At 43.1% G+C, this 18,062-nt stretch overlaps 1 protein-coding gene across 1 annotated transcript in view; it reads right to left on the bottom strand.

Moving 5' to 3' along the window:
• CSMD1 (CUB and Sushi multiple domains 1) overlaps nucleotides 1-18,062 on the bottom strand; it is a 1,039,667-nt gene that overhangs the window by 42,913 nt on the left and 978,692 nt on the right. Inside the window, exons 51-52 of the mRNA XM_087856321.1 lie at nucleotides 12,176-12,349; nucleotides 10,672-10,845 (exon numbers count right to left, since the gene is read on the bottom strand). Of these exons, the coding sequence (XP_087712447.1) occupies nucleotides 10,672-10,845; nucleotides 12,176-12,349 (348 nt within the window). The remainder of the gene's footprint in view (nucleotides 1-10,671; nucleotides 10,846-12,175; nucleotides 12,350-18,062) is intronic.

Genomic DNA, 18,062 nt, shown 5'->3' with positions numbered 1-18,062 from the left:
ATCATGAAACTGTTCTCCCTTGACAAATCCCACGTCCTGCTTTGGGCCGTTACGTTTCAAAAGCTGTCAAACCGTGTATTTGCCCCTCTGGCAATTTCAACGATGTGAGGCTAATTTCCCTTATTTATTTCCTAAGAAGAGACTTCAATGTAAAGTCTAAAAATAGTTTTCCTGGTTAAGTTTTTATATGATGAAAATGTTAAAATAGAACCCAGCTCAAGATAGTTTCGTTTAAATATTTTTACTCGGGTGTACTATTTTAGGGCCGTCTGTGGCACAGTCATTAATCACCCCCACCGCCACCTACGTGTATTAATTAATGCTTCAATGTGTGTGCCTTAAGTCATTTCTGCTGCATGCGGAATGCATATAAAAATGACAATTCTTCCATCAACACTTAATAGAAATGTAAATCAAGCCAGGCTCTGATTGAAGCCTCTTCCTCCTTTAGAAACAGCCCCGCAGAGAAACAGTCCGCTGTGCACGCAGGACATGCTCTGGTTAATCTGAATGGCACTCTATTAGCCTGAATGCCTGTTGGCGGCTGTGAGGGAATTAGCAATGTGCTTCCGCAGGTGCAGAGGAAAAGAAAGAACACCCCTGATTATCCCGTGCTTTGACCCCCCACACCATTGAATGAGACAGCTGCTGTGAGAGCTGCGCTCTCTCCAGATATTTCTGGCTCAGAAAGGGGCCGTTCAGCTAATTCTCAGGCAGTCCCTGCAGTCACGGGTCCCAGTGGCTGGGGGCGAATCCTCTACCCTCTCTGAGCATTTGATTTCCTCTTTGCAGTGAGGAGGAAGGTGTAGGGCAGAAGCGAGGATTACAAAGACCTCTTTTAGTGCTGCAAAATAGTATTCTATGCTTTCTAGAACAACCCCGAGCTTCTAGAAGAAAGACTCAAGTTTCTTTGAGGAAAAAAAAAATGTTTATGGAGCACAGGCAGATAATGGTAAGGTTGCATAATGCATTACACCCACAATAAAACTATCACCAAACCCACTGAAATAGCAAGACTTACCCACCTAGAGATAGTCTAATATACTTGAAGGATTAATTATTTTTTATAACCTGAAAAAACACCTGTGCAGGTGCATTCTGGCATTTGGAGTTGCGTGTCCAGCCCAGGAGATAGAAAGAGCCCCTAGTGTTAGTTACACCTTCATAAGCAGCCTAGTGTTTCCTTGGCCTGCGTGCTAAAGATGTGTGTTTGTGTTTGTGCATATGCCCTTCTCAGGAGTCCGTCCAGAACACAGTTTTGGAGTCTTCAGCCATGAGGGTGGAGGCCACCTACACAGACGGCACTGAGCTGGTTCCGGGACGCCTCTGCCAGGAAGCCCAGCAGATCCCCAGTGCTGCACAGGACCCTGCCCCTGCTGAGCTCCTGCGTTTCTTTATTTGTACTTTCATGGTTTGCTCCAGCTGTCCTCAATACAGGCTACTCGTGCGGTGGATGAGAAGGAGGAGATGTACAAAGCAACGGCCGTCACGGGTTCGGAGCTCGAAAGAAGGATCCAGCTGCAGATGAGAGCACGAAGGAGAGGGAGTCCATTGCAGTGAGGTGGCTACGGCTGCAGGAAGGATGAGGTCCAGCTGCATCCTTCTCTCTGCAGGCCAGAGGAGGCCATGCTGTCCGAGCTCTGGGGCCCCAGGGAAGAGGGTTTAGAATACTTGAGTTTCCTGCCTGACAGCTCTGAAAACCCCAGGCTGGATTCTCCCTGGTGGCCCCTCTTGCCTGTGGTGGAGGAGAGGTGCGTGGCAGACACGAATGCCCTCATTTCCAGTGGCCACTCTAGGACTTTAGGTTGCACAGAATCACCTGGAAGGAACACTGGAGGGCTGAGTCCCAGGCATCTCCCCGTTCCTTCACCTAGTGCATCACCCTTAAACTAGTGAGCAGCGACAATGTTTAACAACGATAAACAGTCCGTGAGCGCCAATGGGGAAAACTGAATTGTTCCTTATGTTGGAAGAGTTGTGTCTACACACCCCCGAAATCTGCCCGTATTTTTTTCTTTTCTGTCTTATTCTATCAAATCAGTCCTGTGTCAGACGCATCCACTTCTGTCCCTTCCGTTTTATTTCGGAGGCTCGCTAGGAGGTTCAGCTGTATCTTTCTGCTGGGGGCAGGAATAACTTGATTTATTATTCCACCATGGGGGGGACGCTCTGAAGCAGTCTATGTCAGGGCTGTGTGTGGGGGTTCTCTGCCACATGGGAAGTAGGCTGCTGCCAGAAGCGTTTGTGGGTGCCCAGTCCATCCCCACAAACAGCTCCTCCACCTGAATCCTTCCTCCTGATTTGTGTGGGATCCCCAGCTCAGATCCGGTGGGCTGAGGCCCCGTGACTGGCATTCCTGAGCTATCAGCAGAGCTTAAGGACCAAGTTCCTTCAACCGTCTTGTCATGTGTGAAATCACCAGTGAGGTCGGTGAAGACGGGTCAGACCAAGTCAGACCTGCTGAGAAAACCTGACAGTCTACTTTGCCACGTGGTGCCCAGCAGAGGGTAATGCATGGGAGAGACATTGGTATCTCAATGTGGAGCTCTTCACCTGGCCTGAACACCCCACCAGCCCACACACCACGAGCCAACACTTGCCCTGAGGTCCAGGTAGAAACACCTGGTGCAGAGCCGAATTCCATCAGCTAGAAAGAATGAGAAATACTGCTGCCATAGATACATGGCTGAGCCTGGAGAGGTTCCAGAGGGTGCACAGAATGTGTTCCATGGGGACCTTTGAGTATGTCGGAGGGGAGGGTAGGACATTACTATAATGATCAGTAACACGCCCGAGGTCACAGAGACAGTTACTCTAAAACTAGGTAAGGATTACGCTCCCGTACCTGTCCAATCTAGCATATATATAAAAATGGATGAGTATTTCTTGGTGACATGAATCCCAAAGGGATCCCCCTCCACTTTTTCTTTTCTTTTCTTTTCTCTTTTCTTTTCTTTTCTTTTCTTTTCTTTTCTTTTCTTTTCTTTTCTTTTCTTTTCTTTTCTTTCCCTTCCCTTCCCTTCCCTTCCCTTCCCTTCCCTTCCCTTCCCTTCCCTTCCCTTCCCTTCCTTTCCTATCCTTTCCTTTTTCTTTTTTTTAGCGTAGCTGCTGTGAGTCTTAACTTGCAATACTATTTTATAAGCTATGTACTAAGAGCCTTCTCTACATACACTCCTTACTCTTAGAGAAGTTAACTTCAAAAATACTCGAGGTAGGGGCACCTGGGGGGGCTCAGTTGATTAAACATCTACCTTCGGCCCAGGTCATGATCCCCCCTGGGATCAGGTCCCAAGTCGGCCTCCCTGCTCAGCGGGGAGCCTATTTCTCCCTCCCCTCCCCACTTGTGCTCTCTCTAGCTATCTCTCTCTCAAATAAATAAAATCTTTAAAAAAATACTCAAGCTAACATAGAGATAAAAACATTGCACATCCTATAACTTACACTTTTAAAAATATATTCCCTTTTAAACTTTTCTGAGTACTAACTGTCCTTTTTATCTAATATTGGCTTAAATCTGCTTGTGGATGTTTTCAGTCCTGTCCTATCGAATTATTCTTACACAGCTGCAGTCAGACACAGTTTGTCCAATACCGCCCTAGCCTGATTACTGAGTGTGTGGAGAACCTGACTAATGAAACATTAGAACGCCAGTTTTTGAAACGTGAATTGCTAATTATTGGATCTGATTTACTTTACCGTCAGTCTCTATGAGTGATTCACTTTCCCGTGGCATGCTGAAACCGTGGAGCACCGCCAAGCCCTCAGACTCTGAGTCCTGACCCACCCCGTCAGCTTGGTCATCTGCCTGCACACCATCTCATTAGACACCGACGTCATTAACCGTCTCTGGCTTGTCCCGCTCTGTTCCCTCATCAGGTACTGGAATCAACACCTGCCCCAAGTCCTCAGTTCTGTGCATGACCCAAAGCGATGAGCATGTTTTCCTGGAAAAGCTCTCTGATGACAAAGGGATACGACAGATTTCAATCACAGGTACTTTCTCCAGCTTTTCAAAAATAGAAATTGGACCACTCATTTCTCCTAAGTTGCAGAAATATAAAGTAAGAGGCAGTAACAGAATATGCAGGAAAGCTTGCCATGGTCACTAATAGTGTGGACCCTGGGTCATCCGGACAGTGAAACTCCTACAGTACTTTCATAGGTTTGCTGTGGATTTGATCCCATCCTGTTATTGGACCAGGACAATCTGAAAATTTCGATCACTTCTGAACTGACTAAAGCAATTCTGAGTTTCATCTCTGGTTTTCAGAAACAATTTTCATAATAAATTCTTACCTTCAACACATTTCCTTGCATACTTTTTACATCATTTACCCACTTATTAAAATATATTAACTCATCATCAATAAAAAGTTTATGAGGCTTTACCGAGCAGGTCTCTGAGATGATGATAACAGAACCATGTGATTTAACTTGTATATCAAGAATCTGGTTGGAAACCAGAAATCTGAAACAGAATCCAAAGTGCCTTTCAATCTTTGATGTCAACACTAATTCCTACAAGTCCAGCGCTCTTATTTTTAACCACTTTACGGAAGGACGACTGACACGTAACAAGCCACACGAATCTGACGTGTACAACCGTACGATTTGGGGTAAGTGTGCATCCATGACACCATCACCACCATGAAGGCCACAAACATCCATCCCCTCCCAAAATTTTGTTTTTGAAAAAAGTAGAAATGACTAGTCCTGACTTCTTAGCTGACAGCTTCGTATTGTGGAAGATATATATATATTTTGATTTCAACATAATTCTTCAGAAAATCTGTGTTTCTATTTCTTTTTAGTCTTTAATCTTGCTCTTTCCATTTTCTTTTACACTCATAAAAACCTAACCATGAGCAGGAAAATAAGAAAATAATGCTTCATAATCTAAGAATAGCCAATTTAATTTTGGTGGTGGTGGGAAAAAGGAGTAAGAATTAGTTCACTACATTTTTTTTTTAAAAGCACTCATAATTGATTAGAGTTCTGCATAGTATGTTTTAAAATGTTTTCAATAGGGGTGGCTGGGTGGCTCAGTCGATTAAGCGTCCGACTCTGGGTTTCAGTTCGGGTCATCATCTCAACGTCGTAGGATGGAGCCTGCATCAGGCTCTGTGCTCTGCAGGGAGTCTGCCTGAGGACTCTCTCTCTCCTTCTGCCCCTCACCCTACTCTCTCTCTCTCTCATACAAATAAATAAATCTTTAAAAAACTGTTTTCAAGAGAAAGAATTACACAAAGTTTAGAGGACAAAGATAAAATAACTATGCAATATGCAGTCTATTGCACAGAATAAACATTTTTGGACTTGTTTACTACCTGGATGAATCAACATTTTAAAAATGGGATTGCTGGTCACAGAGAAAAAAAAAAAAGCAAAAAAGGAACGGTCATGTAGGACTGTTTTTCAAATACATGAGAGTTACATTTTCATCTTCTTCAATTCCTGATAAAGTAAGTTTTAGCGGCAAATCACATATTCAGATTTGATAAAAGATAAACACTCTAATTAATTATCATGGATTATAATTGATTGCTTGACTCTCCTGAGCAAATAGAACTTTCAGAGGCATGAGGACACGGTGGGAGGACTGAGGACCTACTGTGTGCCAGACACTTTGTGTGAAGAATTTCACAGACATTGGTGTATCTAGAACTCCAGAAACACGTGAGGAGGGTGTCTTTCCTTGAGTATTCATGCAAGGAGACTGATGTGAAGCAGATCATTGACCATAGACTCCGTATTGAGTTCTACTCAAGGAGTAAGTTGGAGAGGTCAGCCCCGCAGCACTGTGTCTGCACAGAGCAATCCTGTGTCACCTGCAGAAAAATCTAAAGGATAGACCTCGATCCCCCTCTGCCCCCTGGAAAATACTCTTCAAGTAGGGATCTAAGGGCAGCTTCCGGGAGCTGCCAGCTCCAACGCTCTTCCTGCCCCTGGAGAGAGCTCGCTGTTCATTTCCGGGTCCCCCGCAATCAGCAGTGGCTGCTGTTTATCAGTAGACCTAATGAACACTTGGGTTAAATAAAGCCACAAATATGGAATTATTTCTTATGTTTCCCTTAATTGGAAAACTTTACCATTTTAAATTTTGGATAATATGAGACAATATGATACGATGACAATACGTATGCTTTTCCATAGACATATACATGCAATCATATGCATAGGGGCTCTTCAGTGAGCTTTTTTTAAATCGTTTCCTTTTTTTATTCCTCTCTAATCATAACTGAATCTTCACTAGCCCCATATTTTCTTAATTTTGTTTATCTTCATGTGTGTAATCACATAATGACATATATTTAATATCTCTGAATTTAAACACCCAACCCTACAAAACTACAGGTAAGAAAGGGGAAACCATCTAAAGTTTGTATGCAATTCAAAAATTATTACATTAAAAAAAGAAATATCAAGTGAATTATCCTAAAACTTTGTCAAGCTTGGCATTGTCACAGAATTGACGGAACCTTTGAGCTTACTGGCACGTGTTTTGGAACTTAGGATACGAAGCTCAAAGCAAGCTTCTACATAGAAATATGGGCCTCCAGGATGGTGTACGTAATCTGATTCTTAAAATATATTTGAGATACTTGTTTTCATTTCTTCTTGTGAAACCTGCAACCATGTCACTTATCATGTATTTCTTCCGAAAAATATAACTACTAACACAAAACAAACCTTCTTTACTTTCCTAATCCTCATTGCAAAGATACTGTTAATGGGGTTGAGTATAAAGCATTACAGCTAGCGTCCCGGGTGTGAGCCTTCCGACTGATCACAAATGCTGCAGGCTCACATAGAGCTTTCTCCTGCTAACGGCTGAGTTTGAGAACAATGAGGTGGCCCCGGAGAGGAGACAGACTTTGTAGAAATCTCTATGTAGTCAGGCCTCACTTCAGCACAGATTTATTCAGAGTTCCATTCCAATGTTCTGGGTGGAGTTTCTCCTTCACATCACAAATGAACTACACAGGGTAGGACTACCCCAAATTGACCGACTCAAATCAGACATTTGAGAATTAGATATGATCAAGAATTTGGGAGAAGAAATCAAGCACAACAGCTAGGCTTGCATGAAATATGACATCCTAAGTCTTCTGTGGAATTATTCAAGGAACCACATAAGATAAGAATCAGTTTGTACTGCAATAGGCATTGTGAATCCCTGGCAATTTTGTTTAAAAAGTAGCTATTTTTGTTACCTTCAACTTTTTGAGTTTTATGCCATTTTTTTTCCTAAGGCTTCACCACCTTTATGAGCCTGTCCTCTTTGAAATCATACTTTTCCTGGTTTTATAATAAACATGTAAATTCTGTTCCCTAGTTCCTATCTCTTTGCTCAAAAATGAAGAAAACAAAACAATAGAAAACAAGATGCGGTGACCAAAGGCACCTTCGAGATGTTCTGGTGAATTCCAGTGCACTCAACACCCGTAGGACTGATCTGCCTGCCTTCTCTCCCCCCTTCATCAGATGCACTGGACGTAGCAGCTTTCAAAATGGAGCACAGATTTAACAGTTCTACACTGTAAAAGGCAGTGCCAAGAGAACGAGAAGACAAGCCACGGAGTAGGAGAAAATGTTAGCAAAGGAGGTGACGAAGAAAGGACTATTAATCCAAAATATACAAAGAACTCTTAAAACTCAACAGTAAGAAAGCAAGCAACCCAAATACAAACTGGACCACAGACCGTAACAGACACCTCCCCGAGGAAGATACATCACTGGCAAGGAAGCACACGGCAGATGCCCCACACAAATGTCATCAGGGACATGCAAATAAAAACAACAGGAGAGCCACTACACACCTATGAGAACGGCCAAAATCCAGGATACTGACAACACCAAGAGCTGACAAGATGTGGAGCCACGGGGACCCACACCCATTGCCGGTGGGAATGCAAAATGGTGCAGCCACTTTGGAAGACGGTGATTTTTCACAAAATTAAACATGCTCTTACCATACAAGCCAGCAATCATGCTCCTTGGTATTTACCCAAAGGAATGGAAGACTCATGTCCACTCAAAAACCTCTATATTACCTTTCTTTATCAAAACTTGAAGCAACCAAGAAGCCCTTCAGTAGGTGATGGATAAGCCAACTGTGGCCCATCCAGACCGTGGAATATCATTCAGCACAAGAAAAGAAATGAGCTATCCAGCCAGGGAAAGATATGTTGGAACCTTCAATGCATATTGCTAAGTGAAAGAAGACAGTCTGAAAAGACTGCATCCAGTATAATTTCAACTACATGACCTTCTGGAACGGGCAAAACTATGAAGACTAAAAAGATCAGTAGTTGCCAGGGGTTAGTTGGGGAGGGATGAATGAACAGGTGGAGCAGTGGGGACTTTTAGGGTAGTCAAGCTATTTTGTGTGATACTCTCAGGGTGTCATTATGTATTGGTCCAAACCCATAGAATGAATGACACCAAGAGTGACCCTGATGTACACTGTGGGCTCTGGGCCATGATGACCTGTCCGTGTGCGTTCACCAATTGTAGCCAACGCACCATCTGGTGGGGACGCTGACAGTGGGGGAAGTCCTGTGTGGGGGGACATCTGCTTCTGCTCAATTTTTCTATGAACCTAAAACATTTATTTTCTATGCTCTGAAAAATAAGTCTGCTAAAGAAATTAAGTACCTTCATATTTTCTGAGAAAAGGGAGAAAGGTAAGAAAAGGCAAAAATTAATACTGAAGCAGTGACTACACATCCCAGCATTATGCTGTGCCGTAGACATCTAAAGGACCTAGCACAGCATCTAAAACCCTGAAAATCATTAATGAATGATAGCATTTAATTTCTACTCCTCTTCTTTGGTATAAGAGGAACATGGAATATAGATCACAAAAAAGGTTTGATCATGAAAAGCCCACAATTTGAGTTCATTTCCATCTTCCGTCCAGCAAGAAGGTATTATGTGTCAAATGGATGATGTCTCAGCATCAGTGGGTGACACTCTTCCTACCTAATTTGCTCACTCCCCTGGTCTTCTTCACTGTTATCTCCTTAAAGGTATGAGTTACTTTACCCATCTCTGTACTAATAGTGCATAGGCTAGCATTCGGAATACAGCATGAGCTTAATAAATGTTCTATTAAGTTGAATCAAAGGCCTTTGGGGAACAGATCTAGGGCGCTCTGATGTGCCTAAGCCTTCAGTGCCCACATATGCTGAACCCCTGCATAAAGAGAAATTGGACCCCCATTTATGGGCATGCATTTTTAATCATGGTTTCGGTTGTGCTATTTTTTCCCCCATCCTACAGGTGGAGAAAACAGTTTGATTAAAGCTGTTTAATCTTTTTCTAAATTGCTACAGCCACAGGAACACAGGGCAGACACTAATAGCCATGTCTTTCCGCTGCTGCTGACGTCCTCACCACTTCACGCAGATATGTGTACCTTACGCTTCCCTGGGACAGGGGAGGTGCGTTCTTGCAGCTATCCTGACGTTCAGTGCCCAGAGGCGGGATGAGGCAAAGAAGCCAGCTTTCTGGGCAGGTGCACACATTCAAAGATGCCCTCTCATCCTGCTTACCCTTCTCCCTGGCCCCTGGCTCATACAACGGCTGCTGCTGCTGCTGATAACAATAATAACAACAACAACAACAACAACAACAACAACAACAACAACAATAAAGGGCAAACTTATTAGTTTTCAAGCTGACCAGACCACCCACATTGTCAGGAGGCCAGCAAGGGGCTCTTCTGTAAGAAACTCAGTGAGAAAGTGCATTCTGCACCCCACGCTCAACCACATCATAGACAGAAGACTGCTTTCTGGGGGGGAGTGAGAACAAGGGGACCAAGGGGGCTTTCTCCTTTCTCTACACTGAAATAGGGTGAATCTAATACTAGTGTTTAGAGGGAAGTTAAATTAGGAGACTTTGCTTCGGCCACAGCTTAAGCCCAGCACCCCAATAGCAACTTGTACCAGAACTCTACAGTTTGTTACCAATTTCACATAACTATTTTTAAAAATTGCTTGGATCCCACTGTACTATTGTCTTATTTGGATATAGCCTCCTTGGGAGCCCAGTGGGAAAGTGGGTGATTGTCAGCGAGAGGAAAACTCATTAAGTATCTGGCTCTCATATCATAGCTGCCATAAAAACTCCTTCACCTTCACAGTAAAGTCTGACTCACCTTCAGTGCACAAGATGTTTTAATGGAAAGCATCGAAGCAGAACCTTACATATTACGAGCCCAAACATCTAGAAATACAAAAGTTCCAAAATACCATTTTCTTGAAAATTCAGGTTTTAGCCTAGATCTACGTGGCAATTAAAAAAAATAAATAAATGAAAAAAAGAGAGATTTAAAAGCAATGAGACCTTCTTAAATGCATCTGTAGTCTAGAACCTCAGAATCCAAAGATGCTGTGTGGATGAGTGAAAGGATAAAGACAAAGAAGTGGAAGAGAAGTCTACCCTAGTTAGAGTCCTAGACCATTCTGATCGAGCACCTGGCCAGTACCAACAAAGCCCGGGGAGGGATTTGTACTTTATTCTCATGAATGTCTCCCCCCACTGAGCAGTGAAAGCACCTGCAGCGTCCTGTGCCTTGAGACGAGCATCACGGACACGGTACCTCGGTGTGTTCATCCGCCGCTACCCTCGGCCGGCAGGGCTCATTTCGGGAGCCTTTCCTACCTCGACAGGTGGGCAGAGCGCTGCTCCACTGGCCGTTGCTCCGACACTGGGCTCGAGAGGCACCCTGCAGCAGGTAGCCAGTGTTACAGGTGAAGTTCACCACGTCATTCAGGTTGAACTCACTGCCGTTGGTGAATCCATGCGCGGGGTTTCCAGGGTGGCCACATGTGATGGCTGCGTAGGAAGACAGCCCTCGTCAGTGTCAGAAAATACCCAGGCCATCGCCCTCCCATGTAGTTCCTCATCAACAGACATACAGGCATGTTGCAAATCCTATGCGTGTTTGGAAGGGAAAACGACGAGGAAGAACTGTAAGGTGACCCCCTGGTTTATATTATAATTGTGGAAAATACACAACACCGGCAAATGCACTTTCTTCAGCATAATAATTATTCTTATCTCATGGCAGACAACCAAATAACTCTGTAATAAAGCAGTAAAAACAAGAGGTGCTACAATTCTTAAATTAATTATGAATTTTGAGTATTTTCCCTTTAGACCACACCAGCCAATTTTGTGGAACCTTTTGTTTTGAAACATTATAGAGGTTTGGCTGATAATTTAAATTGCATATGCATAAGTTATTCCAATATCAATTTAAACACCACAAATTTAGCAAAATAAGCACTTCCTTTGACAATCCCTATTGTAAGATCTTTTGAAATGTAGTGAACTGTCATTAATGTCACGTCCTAAAGAACAGCCATACAAATCCCAAAGATATCCTTCAGTGGCCCTTTCAAAAGAAACACATTACAGTCATAAACCTGGTGTTTTCCTCCTCATTTATCTTGTCAACAGTTCTTTCTTCTAAGCAAAGCGCACATTTCCCACTGCATCATCCCAGAGAATACCTTTCACTATCTAGAGCGATATCAACATTTCTTTTGTTTAATTCCTGGGAAAATAAAGAATATACTAGGGGAAAATAAAAAACAATAGGTTTAAAACAAATTTTGCAACAGAGAGTACAACGTCTTCTAAAAATACAGGCCAATATTTATCTTGGATGGTATAAAATTTGAAGACAATCACTGTATAGTTTTACCTCTTTCTTTTAAAGGAAGAAGTGCTTACAAAACTCTGTGTTCTTGATGAAACCATGACAAAAATAGAAAGCAACATAGAAGATAGGGGCATGAGGCAATTGGGACTCTGCAAAGCCAACCTGCAGACTCAGGACTCAGCACGTTTGCCCTCCTATAATTAGATTCTGTTTCCACCTTGTTGATCCTGTGATAAAATCAGGAAAATGAGTGCATGACATCACTTATCCTGGGACCTGTTTGAGATGAGTTAGGGAGCACATTCACTGTGGACAGAACCGGAGGAAGGAAACAGAAAAGGGAAGCCATGTCCACAGCGTCTCTCTTAGCACAGGGGAGAGGGGCGCTTATCCATTCTCTTTCGCTCTGGAGGATACACATGTCTGTGCTAAGACTTCACACTGAGAAAACATGTGACCAAAGGAAGTACCTGCTGAATTCATTTGCAGTGTACTTACGGACACAGACTGGGGTCTGTCCGGACCATTTGTGGTCTTGCAAGCATATCCGAACGGAAGTTCCAACCAGCCTGAAACCAGGATTGCACTGATAAACCACAGTGTCCCTGTAACTGAAACCGTCTCCACTGATATGACCGTTCACGATCGGATCCGGGGAACCGCAGTGGCCAGCTACAAACATAAGTAAAACCAATAAACACATTTTAGAGAATTTGTCTTTTATAAAAGTACTGCATTCACAATTTGTTTACATTTATTGTCAAGTGAATAACATCAGTGACTGCCTAACTTAATGGAATGTCTCCCATTTATCTATATTTTTGACATAGTTTTTTTTTTTCCCTTGTAATTTGTCCATTTTTTCTCTACAATTGTGGGTAATGAGTACTATTCAAATAATGAAATTGTTAACAAATACAAGTTGCTAATGAAATTATTTTCCCAATAATGGTTTCCCCATGCATTTCTTTTACTTCTTTTCCTTATTGAGATTTTATGTCATTTATCTTGCTATAGTATTTCCAGATAAAAGCCATAAGAAGGGAAGAGACACTCGGGGTTGATACAGATAGGTTTTGTCACCTATTTTTTTATAAGAATATTTTTTATTATATTATGTTAGTTGCCTATTGAACAAGGAGGTAGGAAGGCAAGGTGAAGGACACTAAGGATTTCCAGTGTTAGTGGATTGCTAAACTATTTGTGGAATTGCAAGGGCAAGACGAATATCAGAAAACATGCTTGCTTTCATTGTATATATGGACCACAACTTCTTAATCCAGTCATCTGTTGAAGGGCATATACAATGGAATATTACTCAGCTATCAAAAAGAACGATTTCTCAACATTTGCTGCAACATGGACGGCACTGGAGGAGATAATGCTAAGGGAAATAAGTCAAGCAGAGAAAGACAATTATCATAGGATTTCTCTCATCTATGGAACATAAGAACTAGGATGATCGGTAGGGGAAGAAAGGGATAAAGAAAGGGGGGTAATCAGAAGGGGGAATGAAGCATGAGAGACTATGGACTATGAGAAACAAACTGAGGGCCTCAGAGGGGAGGGGGGTGGGGGAATGGGATAGACTGGTGATGGGTAGTAAGGAGGGCACGTACTGCATGGTGCACTGGGTGTTATACGCAACTAATGAATCATCGAACTTTACATCAAAAACCAGGGATGTACTGTATGGTGACTAACATAATATAATAAAAAAAATAAAAAAAAAAAAAATAAAACATGCTTGCTTTCAAACACGTGCTTCTGCTTAGGTTTGAACCAGTGTTTAGGTGAAACTGGCCTGTGATGGGGTGAAAGAAGAGTCTAGATTCAGGGGAGGGATGCCTGAAGACAGAGCGGATTTAGGAGAAGCAGGATTATAGATGTTAGTTGAAGCTTGAGGTGCCTGGGCTCACACGTGAGCAGTGTGCATAGCAGGAACAGAAAAGGCAGGACTATGTGATCGGGATGGACATTCACACTGAAGGGGAGGAGAAAAGCACTGAGGGGAAGGAATCTAAACTCTAAGAAGATGATTACCTGGCAAACACGGTGTCAGACAAGCTTCAATAATAGAGAGCATGATGTGGAGAAGGAAGTAAAGTGATGTTCAGTTCTTTGTGAGCAGAAGGATGGAGTGGTGATGAAGATTCTTGGCTTGACTCAACTTCAGTCCAGCTGAGCCTTCCTACAGGCCTATCCATGCCCCTTTCTGGAAAACCCAGTTCTAGCAAAAACCCTGCTGAGTCAGTTTACTAAGAAGCTCCCACCCTCCATATCTGATGGGTTTCCTTCCCTCCTGCCTCCAACCCCCGGGTGAGGTCTGCCCACCTGGCCTGCCTTCAGCAAGACCTTGCTGCGTCTGGTTAGCCAGAACCTCCCTTACCCTTGACGTTCCCTGCTGAAGATTTCCCATCCAGGACTACACCTCTCCTTGACTGTAACCCCTACTTCCCATGCAGCATTCAGAGTTGAGCTGCATCTGTCTCCCCCACTAGAAAATCCCATTGCAGTGATCCTGTACCTATTGTGGTGGTCCAGAATGAATCTGCCTTCCCATTATTATCCAGTGTCCTTGAACATTTTTTCCCCCTTTAACAACTGTAAGGTGCCATGTGGCACAGAGGAAATGTGGAAGGGCAGGGCTAGGTGTATCTGTCAGTCTCTCCATTCTCCTTTCCAAGTTCTTCCCTTCTCTTCTGTTCCATCATCCTTCCTCTTCACCTGTCTCCCTTCTCTCACCCCCCCCCTCTTAATCTCTCCCTTCCTCTCTATGGAAAGAGCATATTACTAATCAACAAAATATGAAGCATTAGGAGCACCCGACATTACAAGAATCCATGTCACACATGGGTTTTGGATAGAGAAGAGGAGAAAGGCATTCACCTCCAGTTCCTAAATGATCTGTCCAAACCTCAAAGTTTACATGGAGAGGTTGTGTCACAGGTTGGAGTACCTGCAGAGTATTTTGCTGTACATTTCCCTTGGCCATTTACTTCCCAAATAGAGCACACAGCTGTCAAAGCTTTACACAAAGTAGACTACCCCTGAGGTTGAGAAAGTTATAAGTTGTTGCCATGCAACAATTGGAGTTAACTTCACCATTCTGGAAGAATTTAAAATAATAATCTATATTTCTGCTTAAGACAGTGTTCAGCAGCACTCTGTTCTCCTGGGTTTTGAACTAAGTTTATTAGCAGCAAGGTGACTTTGCAGAGCTAGAGGGAGAAAACCAAATCGATGGCTCGGCATCCCTGCTTGAACAATGTTTATAAGAGGTCAGGTCAAAAAATTCATGCTAGCTTCGGTTGATTCTTTGTTGCCTGGACATGTTCTTTCCATTTGGTCAGATCAGTTAAGTCGATTCTGGCAAGAGACCACATCACCTCCCCCAAACGGAGACTTGCTGGATGCAGAGAACTCAGAGGAGGGAGAACGTGCTCCCCGGGTTGGAGGATGAGCTTCTGAAGTGGTGAAGGTTACCGCAGAACCCCGGCCTTGGCTCCAAAGCCCTCCATCGTCCAGAGGCTGTCACATGCACAGCGTGCACTGCTGGGTAGGGAGAGGGGGCCAATTTCCAATCCCAGTGACAATGATGAGTAAGGCAGCCAGAGGGGCAGCACACAGGCTTGGCACAGACTGGAAGGAGCTCAGCCACTTGTGAGGTGACCAATAAAAGATCAGCTTTCTGAAATGTGCACCGAAACAACGCAGTCCGATCTTCAAGAGAGAGTGGGTCATCTAACTCGTGGTTATTGTTCTAGGTCACGCCAAGTGCTTTGGGGGTGACTTCTGAAGCCTGCCACCATTCCAGCAGAAGTACGGTTGGGCCCCAGGGCAACAGGATGCTGAAGAGGATGCATTGCGTTGGAAAGCCCCCATCGTTGATGTGCTCTTCTCAGTCTCACCCTTGATTTGGACAAACACCCCCGGCTAGACTCACTTTATTTATTTATTTATTTATTTATTTATTTATTTATTTATTTAAGATTTTATTTATTCATTCAACAGAGAGAGACAGCCAGCGAGAGAGGGAACACAAGCAGAGGGAGCGGGCGAGGAAGAAGCAGGCTCCCAGTGGAAGAGCCTGACCTGGGGCTCGATCCCAGAACACTGGGATCACGCCCTGAGCCAAAGGCAGACGCTTAACGACTGAGCCATCCAGGCGCCCCATCACTTTTAAACCTTAATAAACATTTTCTTTTCAACTGAGTTTTTAGGAAGAGCACATAGATTTTAGGCTGTACTGTCTTTTGAAAGTCCGGCACAGAGCTACTCTTAGTAGTCAAGGAGATATCTGTATACTTTCAGGATCAAAGGGTTGACAGCCATGTGTGTGAAAATAGCAATTCCTAACAGCGACTCTTCCCTGACACCTGGTCATTTCAGTTCTCTGAGGAACTGGCCTTAAATACCAAAAGAAAAGAGAATGTCTTCCAAAAGCAATTCATTTCAGCTCAGTGCCTAAAGGGGAGAATCAACTGCATCACCTGCTACTTCTGCCTCCTAATTTGAAGGAATGAAGACCATGTGACTTCCCGATTCGAAGCTGAGACAGACCAATCTGATTTTCCCTTCTGTGACATTCCAGTCATCAGCAGAGTTCCATTTCACAACATTCAGAGTTCTAAACTGATTCTAGGGTATTCACAAATATACAATATTCACACAATTTCACTTAGAATCTTTAACAAGAAATGTCAACAATATGTAACAATGTTATGGGGAAAAAAGCTACATTAGGTAGAATTTGGACTCAGTGTAGTCTGCAGTCTCTTTCACTTGTAAGTTTCTATGATTTTGTGACAATATTTTGCTAAATCCTTTGAGAGTTCTTTTCTCCTTGATGTGGCCCCAGTTTTGTTATACACACTCTGTAGAAAGTGTCTCTGGGTCTACCGTGGAACGCTTTGCAACTAACTTTATGCTTCCGTCCAGTGGCTAAAATGTGTGAGTCATTCATCAAATACTTGTGCCAGTGAATAGAAATAAAACAACCTCGCACTTGACAGTGACGTCCTTTCCACTGTCAAAGTGTACCCAAATCCATTATCTGCTAGGTGACTTTCACTTACTGGACAGTAATTTCATGACCATTTCCTACTAGCCAGCAATGGTCTTGGGCTTGAGATTACACAGAAGATAAGATACAACCACAGACAGTCAGATACAACCATACAGAGAGTGAAAAAGAGACGGGGAGGTGGACTACAGAAGGGCCCAGAGTGTGTGCACCTAGTGTGCCAGGGAAAGGGGTGGGTCGCATCGCCAATAGTGCCCATCGGAAAGCCTGGAACAGGCAACATCTAAGGCCTGAAGAATGTGCATTTGTTAGCCAGGTAAGATGATAGAAAGGCAGTCTAGTTGCTGAAATGAGAAATTTTATTTGCTTTTTAGTCTCTGTTAAAGTCTGAAGACTATGGAGTTATATGACCAAATTGTCCATTTTCCACAAGGGTATCTGCTTTTATCCTTCTCAGTTAATGAATTGTACAAACAGTACTTCACGCACCTGCCACCATTTGGATGGGTTTACTTATTACACGTCCACTAAGTATAAACAATAGCAAAGGATAAGAAAATCTATTAACTGCAAAATATAAAAGAGACATTGGGATGAGGGCAGCCCTACACATTTCAAAACAAGATATCAACTCATTAAGACAATGTGATCATACAGCCAGCCCCACACCATGACCCCAAGGTTCCATGTTTTTGTTCCCTCCTTTGTTTCTTGTTAACATTTGGCTTCAGCTTAAACACAGATCATGATTTTTTTATTATTATTTTTTTTTATGGGTAATTCTGTGGCCAATATAATCACACCAGGAAGTCAATTCTTGAGAAGTGCCAGTTGGAAATGCTTTCAGTAAAGTGTGGAAAGAAAATCCAGGGAGTGATGAACATAAGCCTGCTTTATTTCTATATCAATCCCGCTAATGAGTTTAGTAATCTGCCACTAAGCCGAACCCGATACCACCGACTGGCAGCAGGCTGAGGAATGAGGCAGAATGCTAAAAAATTGTACTTCCATAGGATTTTTAATTCAGGAGATAGATAGATAGGTTTAGAGACATATCCTAAAAGAATTGCCAAATTTCCTTCTACTTCAAATATGAATTAGCAATTCCATTCCCCCCGTGTTTCTAGAACTTGTCAGTTTCTCCATATGTAGAAAAGTATGACTCTGCAATGGGAAATTCACCAACTCTTCAAGATGATTCTGAATCAGTGGCAGAACCAAGAATTCAAGGCCAGGGTGGGTGTTGTCCAGTTCTGGTCAGGGGATTCTCTGTACTCCACATGCTATTCCATAAAATTATCATTGAAATTGGCCTAGAAAGACAAACTGAACAATGGACTAGGAATGCCATGCAATCCC

This window comes from Ursus americanus, chromosome 27 (genome assembly GCF_024610735.1).
Source record: "Ursus americanus isolate L20-20 chromosome 27, mUrsAme1.1.p, whole genome shotgun sequence".
Taxonomy (NCBI): domain Eukaryota; kingdom Metazoa; phylum Chordata; class Mammalia; order Carnivora; family Ursidae; genus Ursus; species Ursus americanus.
The sequence above is the reverse complement of the archived record's forward strand: the minus strand, read 5'-3'. Positions and strand labels throughout refer to the sequence as shown.